Here is a 26,055-nt window from a genome sequence, read left to right as displayed (position 1 = left end):
GGGGGAGTGGCTACAGGAGAGCCAACGTGTAGGCCTACCTATTTTACCAATAGCCTATATTTAACGATCATTGTGTCAAACTTGGCACTGCAGTTACACGTGCCCGTAGCAAGACACCTATGAAGTTTGAAATCAATTGGATAAACATTTCGACGCTAATGCGAGTAACAGGGACACAAATCATGAACTAGAAATAGAGACGGACGGACAGACGGTCTGTAATTTGCAGAGATTGCCCCTAGCGGTCTCTTTCGAGGTATTACAGAAGCGGATCAAGAGGACCAGCGCAACAAGTCTACTGTGTGGGAGTGAAATGTTGACATTGAACTCTGTTCAACTTATCTGCACTGCTGCCCAACCTGCAGATATTAAAGTGAACAGGTGTCGGAAAAGCTAGCCTACGCGCTACGCACTGAATGAACTAGACTAACGACAAGGTAGGCAATCTTGGGGCATCGATTTTAGTGTGGTTTTAAAAATATCACATAAAAAGGGCCATAACCACAGGCCTAAAGTATTTGTAGCGTAGCCTAGGCATGGGGTGGACCAGGACCACTAAATGTGTGGCCCCATAGCTCGGGTCAAGTAGCCTAGCCTACGACACGTTTGATCCGGTTTAATGTAAGCATAATCTATCCACTGTACGGATTGTGCCTTTTCACTATCACAGATTAGTGGTTAAATTGTGCTTTAGTCATAATATGTTTAATAGCCTACATAACTGGGCGTATTAGCTGCGCCGTTATCGTGACTCATCAAAATACTGTAGGCTTTGAAACCTGTCAACCAGATAGCATTCCGAGAGAAAGTTCTGTCTGTCCTTTCACAGTCGTCCAGCACAGTAATATTACAATGTTATAACGTTGCGTAAAAAGGGTAACTCTAGGCTACATTTTTGTAAATGCCTCCCACACTGCATGTCTGAAGTATGATTCATATCGGTGATATTCTCATTCAAGCACACAACCCCTGCAGTCATGACAGCGTCTGCCCTGCGTGCACAAATGTCCTGGCGGAGTTGTCAGATGACGGGCTCCCGGTACTTCCACACGAGCCACCGAACAGCGTCCAAAGAGCACGTGAAGGTTCTGGTGCTCGGGGGCGGGAGTGGAGGCATCACGATGGGCGCGCGCATGAAGCGGAAAGTTGGAGCCGAGAATGTTGCCATCGTGGAGCCAAGTGAGGTATAGCCTCACTAATCAATAATCAATCTCCAATACGGGCACCTTGCACGGTGGACTGACATACATGACATGCAGTATTCACACCAACTGGCACATCCTGGCCTGCTCCGCATCTAAAACAGCACATAATATTTGCATATTGCATTGGTTGTCTTTACACAGTCAGTCATATTAGGCCTACTTATGTTTCTGTCTGTGAAGAATATGTGATACAGGCCTATGTTGAACCACATGGTTGTGGTTGGTTAGATAGATAGATAGTAGTGATGCGCGGGTGGGCTTTTTTTAAAACCCGCCCCAACCCGACTTTTCAGTAGATCCAAACCGCCCCGCCCAATCCGCAAAAATATGTTCGAATTGTGACCCAAATCCGACCCGACCCGCGGAAAGGAAAAAACGCATTTAACGTCTTTCCTAGCCTAATTAGCCCACATGAGGACAACAGCGGGTTACAATGATCGGTCATTTTGACAATCTGCGCTCCTCCACACCATTCATAATCTGCAGCCTAGACATAGCTAGTGTTAAATCTCATCTTCATAACAAGTTTCCATTCATATTTCCCCTTGCAACTTCATAGGCTAGCCTACTTTTGCGTTTAACACTGCCAAGCATTTAACAAGCACAGCTGTTTATTCGTGTAGCCTATCACAGAAGCGAGGTGTTCTCGCATTGTGCACAACCTTCGATATCCCAGATCATTAGGCTCCATGTCCATAAAGTAGCGAATGCGCGATTGACTTTTTCAGTCAGTCACGCATGGCGCAATTGGGTGCTGAATTTAGGAGAAATTATGTTTTGCGCTCGACCACACCTCCTGTATTGCAGGCGCATCGCCACCTAATATGTCGGAAGTTAACAAGTGAGAAATGTGCATTTTTACTTTTTTGACCCGACCCACCCGCAATATTTAGAAAAAACTATTAGGCCTACCCAAATCCGCCCGACCCGCGGGTAAACCCGCGGATATCCGCGGGTAATGGGCTGAACCGCGCATCACTAATAGATAGATAGATAGATAGATACTTTATTGATCCCCAAGGGGAAATTCAAGTTGAACCACATGGAACCACAAATGGAGGGCTTGTGTTCATGCGGACATCCCTGCAAATGAGTGCAGATGCATTACAGTACTACCCATAACCATAAATGAACTGTGTGCAGATGCATTACTACCAGCCCATATGGACACTGGTGGGTGCAGGAGCTAAGAGCGTGGAGTCGTCTGGCCGCCCAACGTCTAGTGTTGTCCCCTCTGGGGTGAAGTGGCTCAAATCCAGAGTGATGGAGGTCAACCCAGACACCAACTCTGTTCGCACAGACTGCGGGAAAGAGGTAGGTCATCGTTATGGATAATGACCACTAATAGTTTACTTTGCTACCTCATATTCTTTTATTATTACTGCGGGAAAGAGGTAGGTCATCGTTATGGATAATGACCACTAATAGTTTACTTTGCTACCTCATATTCTTTTATTATTACTGCGGGAAAGAGGTAGGTCATCGTTATGGATAATGACCACTAATAGTTTACTTTGCTACCTCATATTCTTTTATTATTACTGCGGGAAAGAGGTAGGTCATCGTTATGGATAATGACCACTAATAGTTTACTTTGCTACCTCATATTCTTTTATTATTACTGCGGGAAAGAGGTAGGTCATCGTTATGGATAATGACCACTAATAGTTTACTTTGCTACCTCATATTCTTTTATTATTACTGCGGGAAAGAGGTAGGTCATCGTTATGGATAATGACCACTAATAGTTTACTTTGCTACCTCATATTCTTTTATTATTACTGCGGGAAAGAGGTAGGTCATCGTTATGGATAATGACCACTAATAGTTTACTTTGCTACCTCATATTCTTTTATTATTACTGCGGGAAAGAGCTAGGTCATCGTTATGGATAATGACCACTAATCAATTACTTTGCTACCTCATATTCTTTTATTATTACTGCGGGAAAGAGGTAGGTCATCGTTATGGATAATGACCACTAATAGTTTACTTTGCTACCCCATATTCTTTTATTATTACTGCAGGAAAGAGGTAGGTCATCGTTATGGATAATGACCACTAATAGTTTACTTTGGCACCTCATATTCTTTTATTATTACTGCAGGAAAGAGGTAGGTCATCGTTATGGATAATGACCACTAATAGTTTACTTTGGCACCTCATATTCTTTTATTATTACTGCAGGAAAGAGGTAGGTCATCATTATGACCACTAATAGTTTACTTTGCTACCTCATATTCTTTTATTATTACTGCAGGAAAGAGGTAGGTCATCGTTATGGATAATGACCACTAATAGTTTACTTTGCTACCTCATATTCTTTTATTATTACTGCAGGAAAGAGGTAGGTCATCGTTATGGATAATGACCACTAATAGTTTACTTTGGCACTCATATTCTTTTATTATTACTGCGGGAAAGAGGTAGGTCATCGTTATGGATAATGACCACTAATAGTTTACTTTGGCACCTCATATTCTTTTATTATTACTGCAGGAAAGAGGTAGGTCATCGTTATGAATAATGACCACTAATAGTTTACTTTGGCACCTCATATTCTTTTATTATTACTGCAGGAAAGAGGTAGGTCACCGTTATGAATAATGACCACTAATAGTTTACTTTGGCACCTCATATTCTTTTATTATTACTGCGGGAAAGAGGTAGGTCATCGTTATGGATAATGACCACTAATAGTTTACTTTGCTACCTCATATTCTTTTATTATTATTGCGGGAAAGAGGTAGGTCATCGTTATGGATAATGACCACTAATAGTTTACTTTGCTACCTCATATTCTTTTATTATTACTGCGGGAAAGAGGTAGGTCATCGTTATGGATAATGACCACTAATAGTTTACTTTGCTACCTCATATTCTTTTATTATTACTGCAGGAAAGAGGTAGGTCATCATTATGACCACTAATAGTTTACTTTGCTACCTCATATTCTTTTATTATTACTGCAGGAAAGAGGTAGGTCATCGTTATGGATAATGACCACTAATAGTTTACTTTGCTACCTCATATTCTTTTATTATTACCGCGGGAAAGAGGTAGGTCATCGTTATGGATAATGACCACTAACAGTTTACTTTGGCACCTCATATTCTTTTATTATTACTGCGGGAAAGAGGTAGGTCATCGTTATGGATAATGACCACTAATAGTTTACTTTGGCACCTCATATTCTTTTATTATTACTGCAGGAAAGAGGTAGGTCATCGTTATGGATAATGACCACTAATAGTTTACTTTGGCACCTCATATTCTTTTATTATTACTGCAGGAAAGAGGTAGGTCATCGTTATGGATAATGATCATTAATCAATTACTTTGCTACCTCATATTCTTTTATTATTACTGCGGGAAAGAGGTAGGTCATCGTTATGAATAATGACCACTAATCAATTACTTTGCTACCTCATATTCTTTTATTATTACTGCGGGAAAGAGGTAGGTCATCATTATGACCACTAATAGTTTACTTTGGCACCTCATATTCTTTTATTATTACTGCAGGAAAGAGGTAGGTCATCGTTATGGATAATGATCATTAATCAATTACTTTGCTACCTCATATCCTTTTATTATTACTGCAGGAAAGAGGTAGGTCATCGTTATGGATAATGACCACTAATAGTTTACTTTGCTACCTCATATCCTTTTATTATTACTGCGGGAAAGAGGTACAGTAGGTCATCGTTATGGATAATGACCACTAATAGTTTACTTTGCTACCTCATATTCTTTTATTATTACTGCGGGAAAGAGGTAGGTCATCGTTATGAATAATGACTACTAATCAATTACTTTGCTACCTCATATTCTTTTATTATTACTGCAGGAAAGAGGTAGGTCATCGTTATGGATAATGACCACGAATAGTTTACTTTGCTACCTCATATTCTTTTATTATTACTGCAGGAAAGAGGTAGGTCACCGTTTATGGATAATAACTAATAGTTTACTTTGGCACCTCATATTCCTTTATTTTATTGTGTTTGTTTCCTGCCAACCATGTTGACCAATCAGCAACACAGAACATAGCTGCCAGTCTTAATTTAAATAGCTACCAGTCCAAATTAATAGCCAGTCCAAACTTAGATAGCTACATGTACACTGTCCGATGATTCTTTAAATAGAATGAAGCCGGTCTAGTGTCAGAGAAGCCAAACCACTCATGTCCAGTGATGTAAATAAAGTCTGTAATGTAACGGGGTGGTGTGAAGGTAAAGGTGTCTGAGATGCTGATGGCTGTTTGTTTCCTGTTGCAGATTTCCTATGAGTATCATTGTGCTGATAGCTGATGGCTGTTTGTTTACTGTTGCAGATTTCCTATGAGTATCATTGTGCTGATAGCTGATGGCTGTTTGTTTCCTGTTGCAGATTTCCTATGAGTATCATTGTGCTGATAGCTGATGGCTGTTTGTTTCCTGTTGCAGATTTCCTATGAGTATCTCATTGTGGCTCTCGGCCTTCAGCTCCACTATGAGAAGGTACTGTAATGCTCGTGAACAACACAGGAAGCACCTGACACTCGCAACACACACATGGTCTGTGATTAGTCATTTTAGACAATATGTTTATTGCTTTATAATATATAGTTTCTTATGTTTATAACATGCACCTAGTTGGGAATCAGACTTTGTGAAGAGTATATTTCCTGGCAATTGTTTGCTGACATAATGAATTTAAAGGTGCAATCAGCAATTGCGCAGGAAGTCCCTTTTGTTTTTATTTGTTTCTTTTGAAATGTATTAAACTTGAATTTCCCCTTGGGGATCAATAAAGTATCTATCTATCTATCTATCTATCTGTATTAGCAGATGCTTTTGTTTAAAACACAGTACATTATTTTAGCCAAGGACCAAACAAAACACACCAGAGAGGTAGCTCGCTCCTCCCCTCAGTATTCCCAGAGAAACTCCCACATTGGGAGTGTTTCATTGTTGTCTTGAGGACAGACTGCCCTACTTGGTTTGTTTCCAGTTGTTGGAGCCTGTGCTGCCTACAGATATTGTACAGAAACTGTAGGTTTTTTCACAGTGCACTCAAGAAATGGGTAGCAAGCAGATTGTGAAGAGATGATTGCTGAATGTTACAATAATTGTTATGGGCTTGAAATTGCGGATGATTGCTGACTGCACCTTTAATTGGGGGCATTTGGGGCTTTCAGTAGTAGGTCTGTGTAGTTGTACTAGGCTATTGGGTTAGAAGTTCAAAAATCAGCCACATCAGACTTTGCTCTTAGCACTGAAGTGTCATTATGTTGAACTGCGTAGATTAAAGGTCTACCAGAGGGGTTTGCTGCATTAAAGTGTCATTATGTTGAACTGCGTAGATTAAAGGTCTACCAGAGGGGTTTGCTGCATTAAAGTGTCATTATGTTGAACTGCGTAGATTAAAGGGCTACCAGAGGGGTTTGGTGCATTAAAGCTGCATTATGTTGAACTGCGTAGATTAAAGGTCTACCAGAGGGGTTTGGTGCATTAAAGCTGCATTATGTTGAACTGCGTAGATTAAAGGGCTACCAGAGGGGTTTGCTGCATTAAAGCTGCATTATGTTGAACTGCGTAGATTAAAGGTCTACCAGAGGGGTTTGGTGCATTAAAGCTGCATTATGTTGAACTGCGTAGATTAAAGGTCTACCAGAGGGGTTTGCTGCATTAAAGTGTCATTATGTTGAACTGCGTAGATTAAAGGTCTACCAGAGGGGTTTGGTGCATTAAAGCTGCATTATGTTGAACTGCGTAGATTAAAGGTCTACCAGAGGGGTTTGGTGCATTAAAGCTGCATTATGTTGAACTGCGTAGATTAAAGGGCTACCAGAGGGGTTGGAACACCCCAAGATCGGCTCCAACTACTCTGTGAAGACGGTGCAGAAGACCTGGAAAGCCCTGCAAGACTTCAAGGAGGGAAACGCCATCTTCTCCTTCCCCAACACACCGATAAAGTGTCCTGGAGCACCACAGAAAATCATGTACCTCTCCGATGCGTTCCTGAGAAAGGTTGGGACAGCTACAGTATGTCTACATTGACCGTGCAAAGTGATGTGTATAATGTGATGTGCAATCTTATCAGAGGGAAAAAGAGCTTGAAAATGCAATGACGGGGGGGCGGGGATCTTGACCACAGCTTTTGCATGTGTTAATTTTTGTTCATGTTGATCTCATGTTTATCGAATAATATATTGATATTTTTAGGGTGATTTTTCTTTCAGACTGGCAAGAGGTCCAGCGCAAACATCATATACAACTCGTCTCTGCCAGTTTTGTTTTCGGTCAAGAAATACGCAGACTCTCTGTGGGAGGTGGTCAAGTCTCGAGACCTGAATGTGAATCTCCGACACAACCTCATAGAGGTCAGGGCAGACAAGCAGGAAGCTGTGTTTGAGAACCTGGACAAACCTGGAGAGACTAAAGTGTTTGAGGTAATTACTTCACCATTCAGATGTGAAAGAAAATGTTTCTATCTTCAAGTGTTGTGTTTGTGAACTGTTACAGCAGCAAAATATAATGGAACAGGAATTTGCCTTGAATGATCAAATCCCATACGAAGGCTGAAATGACTTCTAGCTCTAGTTGTGTTCCTGTGGTAAACCCCATAATGACCTGTAGCTACAATGACCTCTGTCTGTAGTGACCTTTAGCTGTAGTGATCTCCAGAGGTGGAACAGTCCAGCTTCAGAAAGTAAAAGTCCTCCTAACTCATAACTCTTCAGCCAGGTAGAGCAACTAATTGATAGTATCACCTGTGCTAAGTGCACAGGTAGAATCAATACATGATTGGACTTTTGCTTTCTGAAGCGGGACTTTTCCACCCCCTGGTGACATCTAGCTGTAATGACCTCTAGCTGTAATGACCTCTGCCTGTGATGACCTCTAGCTGTGATGACCTCTAGCTGTAGTGACCTCTGGCTGTAGTGACCTCTAGCTGTGTTGGCTGTGTGCTCCTGGTTGTGTCCCCAGTATGAGATGCTGCATGTCACCCCCCCGATGGGCCCCCCTGACGTCCTGAAGGGATCTCCGCTGGCCGACGAGGCCGGCTGGCTCAACCTCAACAAGGAGACGCTTCAGCACAACGTCTACCCCAACGTGTTTGGCATCGGAGACTGCACCAACCTGCCCACTGCCAAAACAGCGGCCGCTGTGGGTGAGTGACCCCAGAGCTACACACCTCCAGGGCAGGCTAGCGTGGTTAGCATGCTACACACCTCCAGGGCAGGCCAGCGTGGTTAGCATGCTACACACCTCCAGGGCAGGCTAGCGTGGTTAGCATGCTACACACCTGCAAGGCAGGCCAGCGTGGTTAGCATGCTACACACCTCCAGGGCAGGGCCAGCGTGGTTAGCATGCTACACACCTCCAGGGCAGGGCCAGCGTGGTTAGCATGCTACACACCTCCAGGGCAGGCCAGCGTGGTTAGCATGCTACACACCTCCAGGGCAGGCCAGCGTGGTTAGCATGCTACACACCTCCAGGGCAGGCCAGCGTGGTTAGCATGCTACACACCTCCAGGGCAGGCCAGCGTGGTTAGCATGCTACACACCTCCAGGGCAGGCCAGCGTGGTTAGCATGCTACACCTCCAGGGCAGGCCAGCGTGGTTAGCATGCTACACACCTCCAGGCAGGGCAGGCCAGCGTGGTTAGCGTGCTACACACCTCCAGGGCAGGCCAGCGTGGTTAGCATGCTACACACCTCAAGGGCAGGCCAGCGTGGTTAGCATGCTACACACCTCCAGGGCAGGCCAGCGTGGTTAGCATGCTACACACCTGCAAGGCAGGCCAGCGTGGTAGCACTTACAGTACAGCTGCACACTGCCCCCGGTGGGCTTAATGTGGTAGCACTTACAGTACAGCTGCACACTGCCCCCGGTGGGCTTCATGTGCACTAGTTCAGCAAGCGCTGTATCTCCTCACAGCCCACTAGCGGCCTGTTCTGTGTGCTGACTGCAGATTGACAAATGGCTTTTCCTCGCTCTGTAATCTGAAAGCAAACACTGCAGCTGGCCAGGAACGGCTGGCATTAGTACACACACTCACATAGTCACACACTCACACAGTCAAGTACTGAAGGGAGGGGTCTATTTGAATTCAGATATCAACAATCTTTCTCCAGTATCGCTAGCATCACTGCTACATTTACACTTATTATCTAATAGCTCAATCAAAACGACTAACAGTAAAGTTCATATTCACCTCCGCCAAGGAGGTGAATATTAGGTTAACGCCGGCCATCGGGGACTGGCCGGCGTTTGTTTGTCTGTTTGTTTGTTTGTTTGTCAATTTGTCTGTTTGTTAGCAAGATAACTCAAAAAGTGATGGATGGATTTCGAATTTTCAGGGAAGGTCAGATATGACCCAAGGAAGAAAAGATTAAATTTTGAGAGTGATCCGTAACACCGTCGGGATTCCGGAGCCGTTTATGTTTTTCGCTTTGTGGTGTAATGGCATGGAATGGCCACGTGGTGGCGATCTGAGGTTCAAATGTATGACAACTAAAGAAGAACACTACAGGCGGAGGTCTGATGTCATCCACTTTAATTTGGTTCCCAAGAAGTACACATAGTAAACTTTGAGTTATCTTGCTAACAAACAGACAGACAAACGCCGGCCGGTCCCTGATGAAAACATAACCTCCTTGGCGGAGGTGAATTAAAATCCGTTGAGAGAGACTCACCACTTCCTCCCTGTGCGACCAGGTTTAAGAACACCAGAGGCAGCAGAAAGCATCACGGTTAAGATACTGAAGCAGTGGGACTGAAATGAACACTTGTAATATTTAGTGAGGCTCAAGAGCACTTGGGCCTTTTGAGTCATACACACAGTATGTTGATGAGTTGTCTGTTGAATGTATTGTCACTTCTTTGTGATAAGAATGACACCTCATTGCGATATTTCCCAAGCAGTGTGGTGTGTCTCCCCTATAGTCACTGTGTAACAGTACTGCCAGTGAGGTGGGCTGTGAAGTTACTGAGATTTCAGGCTCTTGAGCTGTGAACTGAGAGATCTGCTTTCATATTGTTGAAGGTGTTTGACCTGTTTACAGCTGCACAGTCGGGCGTGCTTGACGGAACAATCGACAGAATAATGAAGAACAGCAAGCCTGATACGAAGGTGAGGTGTTGGGAGTGCAGGTGATAACATGTCACTGCTGATCACAGTCATGTCTTTGATATCCTAAAGATAACACGCCGTTCCCCTCAATAGGACAAGACACTTTACTCATTAAGTGACTTTGCTCTTTGCCAGTGATTTGTCAAGTGGGGCCCAATATCTGTTAGTGCTATTTAATTGATCAGAATTGAATTAAAATCGTTTAATTAAATCTTCTTAAATTCTCCCTGCTCTGTTGCGTGTGTAGTACAATGGCTACACGTCCTGTCCCCTGGTCACCAGCTACAACACGGTCATCCTGGCTGAGTTTGACTACTCCTTCCAACCTCTGGAGACGTTCCCCCTGGACCAGAGCAAGGAACGGAGGACCATGTACCACATGAAGGCTGACTTCATGCCCCACCTCTACTGGCATGGCATGCTGAAGTGAGTACAGAGACACAGCAACACGGAAGGCTGTAATCTGAGAGAGCCTGGCCTAGCTCCGTTGGCAAGCGTTCACTTCCAGGTGGGAGGGCACTAGTTTGAACTCATTGCCTTTACTTTGAACCAATCACTAACAACCGCCGTTTCATAATACAGAGAAGCTTATTGACTAGCTAACGTTAACTGTGGAACTTCGGTATGACCACAGATCCGCTTTATCCCTCTCTGTTATAACATAGCCAGTTGTGTCATCTTAGTGGTAGGGAATACGTTTGTATCTCAAGTGATAAAGTATGGTATGACTCAAGTGTAGCTGACGTTGTAATGTGTAAAGCTAAGATTGCCAAACCCACAGCCAGCTTGACTGTGACTTCATTCGTGACACTCTCTTTAGTGTTTCCCAACCTTTTGTCCTTGAAGGCCCCCGTGCCTGTGTCTAAGACAAGCCAGAGCCCCCTACCCAAACTCCTACCCGAATACACATGTATCATTGTGTGGCATAGAAGGATAAATATCAGATAGAAATCTCTTATATCCTTCATTGCGGAGGTTCCATCAGCTGATGTAGAATCTGTTGTTTCTTTTCTTGTGGAGGTTCCATCAGCTGATGCAGAATCTGTTGTTTCTTTTCTCGTGGAGGTTCCATCAGCTGATGCAGAATCTGTTGTTTCTTTTCTCGTGGAGGTTCCATCAGCTGATGCAGAATCTGTTGTTTCCTCCTCAGGGGTCTGTGGGGAGGACCAGGCCCATATCGGACCATCATGCACTTGGGGATGAAATAGAGTCCAGAGACCACGAGGACGTCTCCACCCTCTGCCACTGGACGCTAAGGGATCCATTCGGACCCTCTTAATATCTAAAGTAAAGTGACTCTTATGGAAGATCTGAGAGTAATCCAGATACATTCACTTCAGCCACTGAAGACAAGGCTGGATACATAGTGCATATCTTGGGCAACAACTCAATGAGAATATAATGATAAGGTGTTAGATTTTATTATTTTGCATTTTAGACACTTTTGTCCAAAGGGACTCACATATGACACACATATGTATTATCACAAGGGATGACACTGTACTGTATCGGAGCAACTTGGGGTTAAGTGCCTTTCTCAAGGGCACAATGGTGCAGGCCGGGAATTGAACCAACAACTTTCAGGCTACTGCACACTAGCCCAGCTCCTTAACCACTACACTACTACTACTGCACACTAGCCCAGCTCCTTAACCACTACACTACCCTACTACTGCACACTAGCCCAGCTCCTTAACCACTACACTACCCTACTACTGCGCACTAGCCCAGCTCCTTAACCACTACACTACACTACTGCTGCACGCTAGCCCAGCTCCTTAACCACTACACCACGCCCACATCCTTTATATTATATGTTGTAGCCTGTGATTGAGGTTATATAATGTGCTAACATGCTTTGTAAGGCTGCACAGTATTTGGCTATATGGTGTGAAGCCAGATGTGCTGATGTCCTTTTATTACCAGATCATGGCCAGGGGTTATGTTTTAGCCTTCAAAAATATAAATGTTAAAATACAATAAATATACAATCCAAAGTCACTTACAACGTTCATATAAAAGTGTCAACCTCTCTGTGGCTAGAGCATATTCCTAATAAACAATGAAAGCCAGTTTATATGAAGGTGTGCACCTCTAGTGCATATTCCTAATAAACAATGAAAGCCAGTTTATATGAAGGTGCACTGTGCACCTCTCTCTGGCTAGAGCATGTTTAATTGGAGATTGGGGACGGGATTAGTGGTGCCTGCGTTTCAGAAAGTGTAACATTGTTAACTGAAACATGTCAGGTAGCATGAAGTGATGTAAGCTGATTATCCAACTCACCTCAGTCGTTGGTTGGGCTCAGACCAGATGTTCAACATACTGTAGATTGGTATCCAGCTATTTCCCTGCCGTTCTGAGCAGCGTTTGTTGTGCTTCTTTTGGTGCTGCAGGCAAGCAGCAACACGTTTCTCCCTCTCACATGTGGTCTGGGCAGCTCACACGGGATTCAGAAAGAGTAGCCGTGTGCACATCCCACCTCTTGCCAGGTGCAGGACCAATGGAACTAGCTTCAATAAAAATAATGTAATATCCGCAACACTGCTTTTAGCTCCCATTTAAGGTTTAAAAAACAAGCAACGTTTCGACCCTACTGGGTCTCCATCAGGCAAAACCTGCAGTGTTGCGGACATTACATTCTTCTTATTCACACAGGACCCACAGCTATAATGGATGCAGTGCCGTTTCTGACCTATCTAGGAGGATATCTTTATAGGCAGGCCTGGGCTATACTGTCTGTAATCTGGTGGATATCTTTTTATGCAGGCCTGGGCTATACTGTCTGACCTATCCAGGAGGATGTCTGTTTAGGCAGGCCTGGGCTATATGGTCTGACCTATCTGGTGGTGACATGAGGACCTTGATGGAGGAACAGGATCCTAGGCTAGGCTATCAATCTGTACAACTGGGTTGCTAGGCTATACAGTATAGCTGTGTTAAACATGGACACTATTACTAAAAAAAAAAAACATGGACGCTAGACTACATATCTACGTATGTTAAATTATCACAACTTCCTTGGATTCAGGGTGTTTCCAAAACAAGATTATTCATACCTGTTTGGCAGCTTATTGACATCCGTCTCTGAATCACCAAAAACTGAATGAGTAGAATTGAGTAAACTGAATGACTGCAATTGAGTAAACAAATGCATATAAAACCTTAATTTCCCCTTGGGGATCAATAAAGTATCTATCTATCATATAAAACCTTAATTTACCAGAAAGATGTGTTTGCTGCATTTCTGAGACTATTTGGTTGTTACTGTTTGGAGTTTATTGCAATTTAAAGTCTAATTTCACTTCTGGTTACGTCCAAGTTTGGAAACAGACGGACCAGTAGAGCAAATTCAAACTGGCTAACGGGTTCGTCTGGGTTCAGTCAGGCTATCACTGCGAAGCATAATGTCTGCTCTTACCTTTCATACCTATCTCATGACTACTCAATAGCAGCTGCTCGAGTGGGGACAGATTGGACCCCAATTCGCACCAGCTTGAGTGCAGAGCAAGATGCAGACACAGAAATGGCTGATATTTCATGTCACATTTGATATTTCATGTCACTTCACAACAGTTGATTAAAAAATAAGTAAACATAAGAAAATAAATGTTAATGTAAACACCATCAGCTACTCCTAACTACTTGACATGACATGCCATTCCATTCATGACAAGGCAATGAATCCACTTTGTGATGCTGTAGGTATATTGTTCCAGATAATATTGGTAGCTCTGCTCTGTTATAATTAAGAGTATTATGGTCTGCTCTGTGTTATAATGAAGAGTATTATGGTCTGCTCTGTGTTATAATGAAGAGTCTTATGGTCTGCTCAGTGTTATGAAAATAGACATGAAGAGTATTTGTAGGTCTGGTCTGTGTTTTTATGAAGTGTTATTTCTGTTTTTTTTTTATAATGTGTTTGATTAATTTGATTGATTCAATGCAGGCTACCCTATATAACTGCGGCAGGACAATGACAATCCATTTCTAACTGGCTAATGAATTTGTAATTATGTTTGTTGTGCCTTTTAGGCTTCCATTTATTTACCATACCATACCATACCATACCATTTAACTCGTTCTACTCCCACCTGCAGTAGCAGTAAACAGTGGCACCTCAAATGAACTCTGCTCCACTCAACAGCAGCAACTGCAGCCTACTGTACTGTTGATAGGCTGCCTGCTTCACCGACCGGATATTAGTCCACAGCAGAGTGTGAGTGTCGTAAGGCGCAAGCTTGGGAACTCCACTTTCAACAGCAGAAGGCAACGTAGGAGGTAGGTAGAATACGCTGTCAAACATGCTCAACAAGTTACTGCTTATTATTGCATTCCCGAATACTTTACACGTCGCCATAGCATTGATGTCGCAGTGCAGTGGGTAGGTAGCCTATAGCTTACGACTTTTTAAGATTATGCATTAACGTCTGCCTACGCACTTTGTACACCAGCAGATGTTGTTTGTGCCAGAACGTGGTGTAATTTGACTCGAACAATACGCGTAATTTAATGTTAATGCTGTAATGCTAGGTCATCATGACACATTAGGGTAGTCTGTAGAAAAGCTGTCAACAAGACTCCCTCAGAAGTCGGACCATTCTGTCAGTGAGAACGGGAGTTCGTAATTAGGCTTAACATTTAAATACATGAAAATGCCTACATTTGTCTCTCAGGCTTCCTCTCATGGAGGCGCATAGCCAAAGTTACGCACCTAATTGTTTCCTGTTTACAGTCATGACAGCGTCTGCCCTGCGTGCACAAATGTCCTGGCGGAGTTGCCAGATGACGGGCTCCCGGTACTTCCACACGAGCCACCACCGAACAGCGGCCAAGGAGCACGTGAAGGTTCTGGTGCTCGGGGGCGGGAGTGGAGGCATCACGATGGGCGCGCGCATGAAGCGGAAAGTTGGAGCCGAGAATGTTGCCATTGTGGAGCCAAGTGAGGTAATCGGGGGTAGGCCTCAACCCTTATCTATCCTCACTGTATAGGGGCGAGTCCTGTTTTGGACGCGATCTTTGGCTTACCATTTTCTGAAAATTCAAATATTTGATGTTTTTAACATTTTGTCAGAACAGTACCATATCAGATAAGGAATGCATGTTGGCCAAGCTCAGGGACATAAATAACTAGTTGTAATATATTTTCCGATTAACATTTTTCATACACACATGTACAATGACCACTCAGGGTACCTGAGTGCTTCAGCAGGTGTGTCATGAGATTGAGAGGGTGGCTGTTGGATGGAGCTAGCAAATGCAGTTTCACCAGATTTATTTCCTTGAGAATAAAAGGGAGTGTAGCCTAGTCTATCAAAGCAATAAAGAAAACGTTGAGGTCTTTAGCCTTTTATAGTTTACATTTATTGAGGAAGTTGATTACATTGCATTGGGAACATGCTGAATTGAATGCATATCACAGAACAAGGTGCCTAGTTTTATAGTAAGAGTAAGGACATCATTGGGACATAGACTGTTGATCAGCCATAGATGGACGATTTGCGTGTCTGTGTCTTGTTGGAAAATAGATGAATGAAGGCCATTATAACTTAAGCAAACCAGACCAAACAGGAGAGTGCAACTATTGGCATAATGAAGGTGTGGGCATGCCAGCAATGGTGCTGGTGGCAACTGTCATGGCGTAATATTTGATCACTTACTCACTGTGATTTGCTTCCTGCTGGCTGTCATTACACAATGCCCTGAAATTGTTGAGTGTTAAATTAATTACTGTATTGTTGTTGTATTGTATTTGTATGTTGCTGTGGACAGAGGCATCTGCCAAATAGCAATGACCACAACCATAACCATAAATGAACTGTGTGCAGATGCATTACTACCCATAACCATAAATGAACTGTGTGCAGATGCATTACTACCAGCCCATATGGACACTGGTGGGTGCGGGAGCTAAGAGCGTGGAGTCGTCTGGCCGCCCAACGTCTAGTGTTGTCCCCTCTGGGGTGAAGTGGCTCAAATCCAGAGTGATGGAGGTCAACCCAGACACCAACTCTGTTCGCACAGACTGCGGGAAAGAGGTAGGTCATCGTTTAGCCTGATTACCATCGACTTTCAAAGGCTCTGCGAGACTTTAGTCTGACCAAGAGCCTGTGCTAACACGGTTTCTCCAAGCGCTGGTTGACCCGCCTCCTTTAAGTGCCTCGATTTGCTACTGGTCGATGTCAGAAAGCGGTTTGCCGAGTTTAAACCAATAACAACACTCTTTCCTCTGCCTTGAACAAGCCTCTACCCAGAGCCGTTGGAGCTGCTCAAAGTTGATTGGTTCTCGACCAAAGGGGGCAGTTCCGCAGATTTCGGGAACTCAGAAATCCTTCCCGATTAGCAGTTGACCAGACCAGCGACAGCAAAAGCCGAAGGTGTTACGTCACTGGGAGGGCGTGCCAGGCTAGTCATCGTTATGGATAATGACCACTAATCAATTACTTTGCTACCTCATATTCTTTTATTATTACTGTGGGAAAGAGGTAGGTCATTGTTATGGATAATGACCACTAATAGTTTACTTTGGCACCTCATATTCATTTATTATTACTGCAAGAAAGAGGTAGGTCACCGTTATGGATCATGACCACTAATAGTTTACTTTGGCACCTCATATTCTTTTATTATTACTGCGGGAAAGAGGTAGATGGCTTACAGCTACATTTTGCCTTCAGGTCAAGGCTTAGTTTGGTGCCTGCATAGCCTTTTACTTCATGCAATCTGTGTTTACTTGCTTTTCAACCAGTAAATCGAAACTCTATTTAATGCCTCATATTGTTTTAAATAGTATGTGGTACTGAAATAACCCCCCAGCGCATGTCTGTAAGCTAACGTGTAATATGTTGTTAGTGTGTGTGTAATGTGTGATGATGGCTGTTTGTTTCCTGTTGCAGATCTCCTATGAGTATCATTGTGCTGATAGCTGATGGCTGTTTGTTTCCTGTTGCAGATCTCCTATGAGTATCATTGTGCTGATAGCTGATGGCTGTTTGTTTCCTGTTGCAGATCTCCTATGAGTATCATTGTGCTGATAGCTGATGGCTGTTTGTTTCCTGTTGCAGATCTCCTATGAGTATCTCATTGTGGCTCTCGGCCTACAGCTCCACTATGAGAAGGTAATGCGTAGTTCCCCTTTAATGTTAACAGTGATCTGTGTAATATGTTGTAATATTTGCACTTATATTGTGAATGCACACTCAATTGTGTATGTAGTCCAAACATCATACCGTACTTTGCTGCATTAAAGTTGCATTATGTTGAACTCCGTAGATTAAAGGTCTACCAGAGGGGTTTTGCTGCATTAAAGTTGCATTATGTTGAACTGCGTAGATTAAAGGTCTACCAGAGGGGTTTTGCTGCATTAAAGGGATAGTTCGGATTTTAAGACACGAAGTTGTATGGGTTCCCTGTCAGCAACGTAGTGCATCAGCACTGACTTACCCCCGACAGCGTCCTGTGAGCCGAGATCCAGCCGGTTTTAGATCGTTTTTGATGCTGAAGAAAGTAGTCCGGCAAGTTTCTGGGGTCACGAAAGTAAAGTGTTTTTCTTCTCAAAACCATATGCGTTCAACAGAGTGATATATTTGCACCACAAAAACGTTGTCCAGGAAAAATTCAAACCTCGTTATCACTTACTTATTTTTCGCGATTCCTATCACTGCGCGCTACTGACAGCTGGACAACGTTTTTGTGGTGCAAATATATCACTCTGTTGAACGCATATGGTTTTGAGAAGAAAAACACTTTACTTTCGTGACCCCAGAAACTTGCTGAAGAAAATAGTCCGGCATCAAAAACGATCAAAAACCGGCTGGATCTCGGCTCACAGGACGCTGTCGGGGGTAAGTCAGTGCTGATGCACTACGTTGCTGACAGGGAACCCATACAACTTCGTGTCTTAAAATCCGAACTATCCCTTTAAAGTTGCATTATGTTGAACTCCGCAGATTAAAGGTCTCCCAGAGGGGTTTGGGCACCCCAAGATTGGCTCCAACTACTCTGTGAAGACGGTGCAGAAGACCTGGAAGGCCCTGCAAGACTTCAAGGAGGGAAACGCCATCTTCTCCTTCCCCAACACACCAGTGAAGTGTGCAGGGGCTCCACAGAAGATCATGTACCTCTCTGATGCATTCCTGAGAAAGGTTGGGACAACTACTGTTGTACCACACAGTGTGTCAATCAGACTGTGTTTGACATTATTGCACAAAGTGTCAATTTGAATAATTTTGGCAGTGGAAAAAAGGCCCTGAAGAAGAGAAATCTTGATGGCATGTTGCAGTAGTAATTGGATTGAGTGACATGATGGGCATTTTCCCTCTTTCAGACTGGCAAGAGGTCCAGCGCAAACATCATATACAACACGTCTCTGCCCGTTTTGTTTGGGATCAAGAAATACGCAGATTCTCTGTGGGACGTGGTCAAGTCTCGAGACCTGAGTATAAATCTCAGACACAACCTCATAGAAGTCAGGGCAGACAAGCAGGAAGCCGTGTTTGAGAACCTGGACAAACCTGGAGAGACTAAAGTGTTTGAGGTAATTACTTAAGTTTGTCTATTTGTACTATACTACAGCAGGAAAGCATAATGCAACAGGAATATGCCTTGAATTACTAAACACCAGAAGCAACAACAAAGAATATAATAACTCTAGCTGACCTGTAGTGACCTCTCTGGCTATAATGACCTCTGGCTGTAATGACCTCTAGCTGTAATGACCTCTGCCTGTAATGACCTCTAGCTGTAATGACCTCTAGCTGTGTTGGCTGTGTGCTCCTGGTTGTGTCCCCAGTATGAGATGCTGCATGTCACCCCCCCGATGGGCCCCCCTGACGTCCTGAAGGGATCTCCGCTGGCCGACGAGGCCGGCTGGCTCAACCTCAACAAGGAGACGCTTCAGCACAACGTCTACCCCAACGTGTTTGGCATCGGAGACTGCACCAACCTGCCCACTGCCAAAACAGCAGCCGCTGTGGGTGAGTGAGTGAGTCGGAACCTGGCTACCCACCAGCAGAAGAGCTCCTGTATCCTCATACGCGCCTCCTGTAGTCTCATAAGCGCCTCCTCTAGTCTAATATGCGCCTCCTCTCCTGTAGTCTCATAAGCGCCTCCTGTAGTCTCATAAGCGCCTCCTCTAGTCTCATAAGTGCTTCCTCTAGTCTCATACGTGCCTCCTCTCCTCTAGTGTCATAAGTGCCTCCTGTAGTCTCATAAGCGCCTCCTGTAGTCTCATAAGCGCCTCCTCTAGTCTCATAAGCGCCTCCTCTAGTCTCATACGCGCCTCCTGTAGTCTCATCATAAGTGTCTCTTGTATTAAGATGGAAGGTAGGCTTGATACAACACAGTTTAGTTGCAGTTATCTTTGGGATAAATAATATCCTCCTCAGTTACCATGTAGAATCGCAAAAACAAAAGAATCAACTCCAAAATGTGTTTATTCATTTGGCATTACAGAGGGTGACCTAAGATGCTGTGTTATTATGTGTACATGATTATTTATTATTTCATTATTATCATTATTATTAATGATTTAATAGAAGACCAGAATGTCTGTAATACTGTAGAAGATTTGAATGTCTCTCTCATTGATAATGAGAGAGAACTAAAAGGAAGTGTCTAATCAGAATGTTGATGATCCCTTTGGCGAGTGGCGTAGTCCCCAAGGCCACCTAAGGCTGCTCTACTGCATAGATATATATATATACTGTACGTATGGCTCTAATGCAGCACTGTGTGAAGATTACAGCAGCGGATGATCCACCAGGGGACTGAACGAGAGCTGCGAGGATCTTACGCTTCCCCAGTTAATCTAAGGAAGTGGTGCTGGTTTTGAGATGAGGCGTTCGCTGTGATATTTCCCAGTTCCAGTGTGTCTCCTCTGTGTACGTAGTCACTGTGTGGCAGGCCTGCCAGGGCAGAGGGCTGTTGGGAGACGGAGAGATCTGCTTTCAGGCTCTTGAGGTGTTTGATCTGTGTTACAGCTGCACAGTCCGGCGTCCTCGACCGGACAATCACCAGAATAATGAAGAAGAGCAAGCCTGATAAGAAGGTTAGATGAATTTGGTGAAAATTATCAAATTTTACTTTTGCCTACAGTTCCAATCAGTACCACAGGGGGGCAGTAAACCTCTGTCTGTAAGAGAACTTAGTATGATTTTTAACCATCAAGTTGAATCAGTGGAATATTCTTTTGTTTGCCCTTATGAAACATTAGATATTAGTTCTGTTATTGTTTGCCCCTAAGAAACATTAGATATTATTTCTGTTATTGGTTACTGCGACTCAGTTTCACTCCACTGATATATTGTCAGACAATGTAACCTCTATCTTCCTTCTCTGTTACGTTTAGTACGACGGCTACACCTCCTGTCCCCTGGTCACCAGCTACAACACGGTCATCCTGGCTGAGTTTGACTACAATGGGCAGCCTCTGGAGACGTTCCCCCTGGACCAGAGCAAAGAACGGAGGACCATGTACTATATGAAGGCTGACGTCATGCCCCACCTCTACTGGCACGGCCTGCTCAAGTGAGTACAGAGGTCACGGCCTGCTCAAGTGAGTTCAGAGGTCACGGCCTTCACAGCAACACGGGGTCGGTGGACTAGCATCTTCATGATTTCCTCATCGGAGACACTTAGGAGTCGTGCTAGTAAGCGAGCTAGCAGCCAGGGCCTATTAGCTCGATTGCTAGCGACTCCTGCTCCAAGATGTTGCATGTGTGCAGGTTCGACCACTATGCTAACTGTGTGCTAGCCCAGCTCCTTAACCACTACGCTAACTGTGTGCTAGCCCAGCTCCTTAACCATTACGCAACCATGTCCCTCCTTGTGGAGGTTCCATCAGCTGATGTAGAATCTGTTGTTTCTTTTCTTGTTGAGATTCCATCAGCTGATGTAGAATCTGTTGTTTCTTTTCTTGTTGAGGTTCCATCAGCTGATGTAGAATCTGTTGTTTCTTTTCTTGTTGAGGTTCCATCAGCTGATGCAGAATCTGTTGTTTCCTCCTCAGGGGTCTGTGGGGAGGACCAGGCCCATATCGGACCATCATGCACTTGGGGATGAAATAGAGTCCAGAGACCACGAGGACGTCCTCACTCTCTGGACGCCTCCATCCTCTGGACATCTCCATCCTCTGGACCTGTAGGTCTTCATTTTAACTTTCCTAATATCGCAGAGCTTAACCATTCAAGCCACTTCAGCCATTCAGCACATAGCTGGATACATATTATTTTGTTGTCAGTCATTTTATACTGCTGCATTATATCATGTTTTAGTGCTTGTTGTAATACTGTTAATATGTTATGATGTGCATTGTAGCAGAGGCTACATGGTATACAGCCAGATATGCAAGATGAAAACACAAATGAATGTCCACACACTGGAGTAGCTCCCAACATTTAATTCAACTAAAATTGGGCCCAATAGGGTCTTCATCGAGCAGGCGTGTCCTGGTCACTTTATATGAGGAGGGTCATGGAGCCAGACGTGTCCTGGTCACGTTATATGAGGAGGGTCATGGAGCCAGGCGTGTCCTGGTCACTTTATATGAGGAGGGTCATCGAGCAGGCGTGTCCTGGTCACTTTATATGAGGAGGGTCATCGAGCAGGCGTGTCCTGGTCACTTTATATGAGGAGGGTCATCGAGCAGGCGTGTCCTGGTCACTTTATATGAGGAGGGTCATGGAGCCAGGCGTGTCCTGGTCACGTTATATGAGGAGGGTCATGGAGCAGGCGTGTCCTGGTCACTTTATATGAGGAGGGTCATGGAGCCAGACGTGTCCTGGTCACGTTATATGAGGAGGGTCATGGAGTGATGGTCAGCTGGAGAAACGTGGCGCTAGTCCAGGACGCTCTTCCCAGAGCCCACTCACACACTCTTCCCAGAGCCCACTCACACACTCTTCCCAGAGCCCACTCACACACTCTTCCCTGAGCCCACTCACACACACACACACTCTTCCCAGAGCCCACTCACACACACACACACACACACACACACACTCTTCCCAGAGCCCACACACACACTCTTCCCAGAGCCCACTCACACACTCTTCCTAGAGCCCACTCACACACTCTTCTCAGAGCCCACTCACGCTACATCACACTAAAGGACAATCACTGAAATCCTCCTCGCCGCACACCTTTCCTCACTTGAGCCATCTTGTTTTTGTTTTCAGACCCCCCCCAATGCAATGCTTATTTATCATTAGACTTATGGCCAGTTGTTGAAGCGTTTTAGATGCTTGTTTTTGATCAGTCATATTTTCAGAGGTCACAAAATGCTGTTTGCAAGTTTAGGGAAAACAATTATTATTATTTTTATTTTTTTTTTTACAATGCATACACTGATTTTTCATCAATAAAAAAAGAATGAAAACTGCTTCAATTGACCCTCAAATGAGCATCCAGAGGCCTTGTCCAGTAATCACACTCCCTGGGAGATTTGAAGTGTGAATTCTACTCTGAATGGATAGTTTTGGAATTTGCTGTTTGAAGAATGAAATATATCATATAGGTTAAGGTCTGGTCTCCCATACTTTTTAACATGCAGACATTGGATGGAAAGTCAAGCCAACAGCCCTCTTCAGACCCTTCATGAACATCACATAGGCTACTGTATCTCACCTGTTCAAAACACCATCCTTCTCATAGGCTACTGTATCTCATCTGTTCAAAACACCATCCTTCTCATAGGCTACTGTATCTCACCTGTTCTAAACACCATCCTTCTCATAGGCTACTGTATCTCATCTGTTCAAAACACCATCCTTCTCATAGGCTACTGTATCTCATCTGTTCAAAACACCATCCTTCTTAGGGATTTCCAGAGGCGGCCATCCTTGGCTCAGAGAGTAAAGTCCTGCCAAGTGTTTGATCCAGCCATTTGGTTAACCAGCTAATCCTAATTAGCAGCCAGGTAGATCAGATAATTAGTGACATTGCCTGTGTTAAATGGACTTTTACTTTCTGGGACAGGGATGTCCTTCTTAATGAATCCTTCAGTCAAACAGTGGAACTGGTGTCCCAAAGCCCAGACCCAGCATCCTGTGCAGCACTAATACAGCCGGGCAGCTCCGCTCTGAGCTGAAGGGTCAAAGGTCATGTTACCAGGTTACCAGTAGATTACATGCAGTCATTCAGCTGACACTTTTATCCACAGCAACTTATCAAAAGGGAGCAGAAAGTAGCCTACTGCTCTACGGTAAGGTGACTAGATCCGAGATCCGAGTCCGAGACCAAAACCAGGGACATAATTCCAAAAATGTGGGGAAAAAACAGGGACATTTTCAGTTTGGCTAAGATCAGTCACTATGGGTGCCTCTCAACTTCTCTCCTCGGTCCTCGATGCTCGGTCCTCCAGGCTCGTTCCCACTGATCTATAACTAACACTGGAAAGACTATCTCAAAGTTGCCGCCCCATCATTCTTTATGTAGATCATTGAGCACGAGGACCGAGGAAGGTAGTGAGGATGTATAAAAGACGAATGAGAGGCACCCTAAGAGTCACTAAGATCAGCCCCTCTGTCCTGAACGCCGTCGAGATAAACATCCCGGCAGTCATGACAGTCAACCAAGGCTGGTGCCTGCTGTGCATGGGGATCACAGACTGTATGCAATAGGTTGGGATTTATGTAACAATATATTAAAGTGCAGAGGAAGTTGTCCTTGTGTTGGGTGTTCAAGCCTATGCCATTAATATGATGACGAGCCTGTACGTGTTATTCCAACGGATTATTCCAATACATTTATGCAGTCAACTGGTCTTGCAAGAGTGACATGTTCTATCATAACTTTTGAATAATAAAAATACTGCCAGTGCAATGTCTTGCCTTCGCTTTACTTATTCAATTATTCATGTTTAATTTGAATTGCTCTTTTTCTCAACATAATGTGTAGCCTATGAAGATTCAATGGTGACTGCAGTGCAATGCAGTGTGTGTTATGCATTCTTTACCCATCACCACAGTTTTGGTCTCTGTCTGAGTGGTGAACTGTTCATATCAGTTGTGATAAATGAGCTTTAAGTTGTACTAGAAATACCGCGAGGTTGGATAAAGTACATTTGAGGTATGCAGGACTAGGAGTCGTGTTTGTGGGCCTGTCATGCTCAATGTGTATAGCTACTGAACATTTTAATGAACACTAAAGTAAACATTCGAGTTATTTCACACAAAAATGCGCTTGCGCAGATGGTTCAACCATCCGGGTTCTTTCCAGGAATCTTGGAGAGGAGGCGGGAAATGGCGTCCCAAGTAGCTGTGGTGTAGCTGTAGGTTTGACTCGAAATTTACAACCGAGAAAAGCAGGCTGACGGACAAGCAGAGGAGGGTCGCCACCATTGTGGCTTTAAGCACAACGACTTCAGCTACAAGTTAACCCATTCCGGGCATGTAAGCGGTTGGACGTAAGTATGTTTCGAAATGTAGCAAGCTATAATGCTATCATGTTGCAAAATAAATAGCCGTAACCCTACGCCACGGTCGCTGTGTACAATCTCCCGTACACTAGCATAGGTATGTCCTACGAGAACATGTAGTTGGCTAGGTAGCTAGCAGCTGTGCCCTAGTATGTTTTTATCTGTTCTACCGAGTGATGCGCGGAAAACTTGTAAGTTGCCTAAATGATTGATTGAACTGGTCAAGATTTTCTCTCATAGCAAGATGTTGGTTGTGTCGTAAATTGAGAAAATCGTTCGTGGCGACCATTTCCCAGCTCCGCCTATGCGCGATTCCAATGCGCTAATGCTAACCAACATTAGCATGTAAATATTGTGGCTAGTTTAAGCTACATAGCTAATTAATCCTAAATCAGACGTGTCCGAGAAGCAACCACGTCTCTACGTGATATAAGTAAGTGGAAAATTCAGCTGAGTGACTTAACTGCCACAGTCGTTTAAGCTAGCTAACATGATTTGCAAATGAATTTTAATGGGATTTTAGTGGCAACGTTAGCAGTGTAGCAAATGTAGCTAACTGACATTACTGGATTACGTTAAAGCTAGCGCAACCAGTAACCAGTTCATGTACGTTAGCCTTACTGTCAAATCTTCCTATAGCATAGCAAGTGACAGTGTCGGCAAACAAACTAAGGTTTTGCCGATTTACTGAACGTGTGGTCTCGTTCAACATTTGTTCAAACATCGTGTAAGAACGTCAGTATATCAACAGGCCGGATTTACTTTTCCCTGCCGGGGGCTAGAGTTTAGACGCTCACCGTGTCCAAGTTCCATGCCTCACCCCGCCCACTTTTAAGGTTGTCTACTAACAGTACTGTGCTAACGAACTGTCTCGCCGTGTACTTTTCTATACTCCAGCCCTAACGTTAATCTATAAGAGTACACATGTAATTATGATAATATGGGTTGTTCAGAGTTGACTAACAATGCGATACGCCATTTAGAGTGCAGTGTTATGAGGACCGAAACCGGTAGGAAAAAATAAGCGGGAAACGAGTAGATGCGTTCAAATATTGAAATGTGTTCACCAGTTGAGTGTTTAATCTTCGTTTTGATTATGAGTTCAAATGGTACATGGAAACTTTTATGGTAATACCATCTGTAACAATATATATGTTATATAATAAAATCTAATTGTGTGAAGGTAATTGCATTTTAATCAATTGACTTGATGTAAATCTATACTCTGGTTGGCAACATGTTAACAGTAAGGTGTGTGTGTGTGTGTGTGTGTGCGCGCTCTCCACTGCCAGTCTTTCATGTGACGACTGGG

At 43.9% G+C, this 26,055-nt stretch overlaps 3 protein-coding genes across 5 annotated transcripts in view; all 3 read left to right on the top strand.

Moving 5' to 3' along the window:
• Positions 1 to 298: 298 nt before the first annotated feature.
• Positions 299 to 11,970, top strand: LOC134094460 (sulfide:quinone oxidoreductase, mitochondrial-like). Its single transcript, XM_062547983.1, has 10 exons — positions 299 to 437; positions 960 to 1,184; positions 2,349 to 2,519; positions 5,654 to 5,707; positions 7,025 to 7,219; positions 7,432 to 7,641; positions 8,180 to 8,363; positions 10,260 to 10,327; positions 10,575 to 10,753; positions 11,478 to 11,970. The coding sequence occupies exons 2-10, from the start codon at positions 978 to 980 to the stop codon at positions 11,533 to 11,535; spliced, it is 1,326 nt and encodes a 441-aa protein (XP_062403967.1). The 5' UTR covers positions 299 to 437; positions 960 to 977; the 3' UTR covers positions 11,536 to 11,970.
• A 2,537-nt stretch (positions 11,971 to 14,507) lies between these two features.
• sqor (sulfide quinone oxidoreductase) lies at positions 14,508 to 22,706 on the top strand. 2 transcript variants are annotated; one of them, XM_062547981.1, is made up of 10 exons: positions 14,508 to 14,608; positions 15,063 to 15,274; positions 16,195 to 16,365; positions 17,392 to 17,445; positions 18,277 to 18,471; positions 18,654 to 18,863; positions 19,119 to 19,302; positions 20,308 to 20,375; positions 20,676 to 20,854; positions 21,336 to 22,706. In XM_062547981.1, exons 2-10 carry the CDS (start codon positions 15,065 to 15,067, stop codon positions 21,391 to 21,393), a joined length of 1,329 nt encoding a protein of 442 aa, XP_062403965.1. In that variant the 5' UTR covers positions 14,508 to 14,608; positions 15,063 to 15,064; the 3' UTR covers positions 21,394 to 22,706. The 2 variants fall into 2 exon arrangements, with proteins under 2 accessions (XP_062403965.1, XP_062403966.1); XM_062547982.1 differs by lacking the exon at positions 14,508 to 14,608 and having other exon boundaries at positions 15,063 to 15,284.
• Positions 22,707 to 24,547: 1,841 nt separating this feature from the next.
• ctdspl2a (CTD (carboxy-terminal domain, RNA polymerase II, polypeptide A) small phosphatase like 2a) overlaps positions 24,548 to 26,055 on the top strand; it is a 12,331-nt gene continuing 10,823 nt past the window's right edge. The window contains exons 1-2 of one of the 2 annotated variants that reach the window (XM_062547980.1): positions 24,548 to 24,731; positions 26,036 to 26,055. The exon at positions 26,036 to 26,055 is cut by the window's right edge and continues 195 nt beyond it. Coding sequence is in view for 1 of the 2 variants with exons in the window: in XM_062547979.1 (XP_062403963.1) it covers positions 24,895 to 24,934; positions 26,036 to 26,055 (60 nt within the window). In the remaining variant the exon portion in view is untranslated. Of the gene's footprint in view, positions 24,732 to 24,832; positions 24,935 to 26,035 lie in introns of those variants that run through there. The other variant, XM_062547979.1, reaches the window with a different exon arrangement.

This window comes from Sardina pilchardus, chromosome 10, assembly GCF_963854185.1.
Source record: "Sardina pilchardus chromosome 10, fSarPil1.1, whole genome shotgun sequence".
NCBI classification, from domain to species: domain Eukaryota; kingdom Metazoa; phylum Chordata; class Actinopteri; order Clupeiformes; family Clupeidae; genus Sardina; species Sardina pilchardus.
The sequence above is the reverse complement of the archived record's forward strand: the minus strand, read 5'-3'. Positions and strand labels throughout refer to the sequence as shown.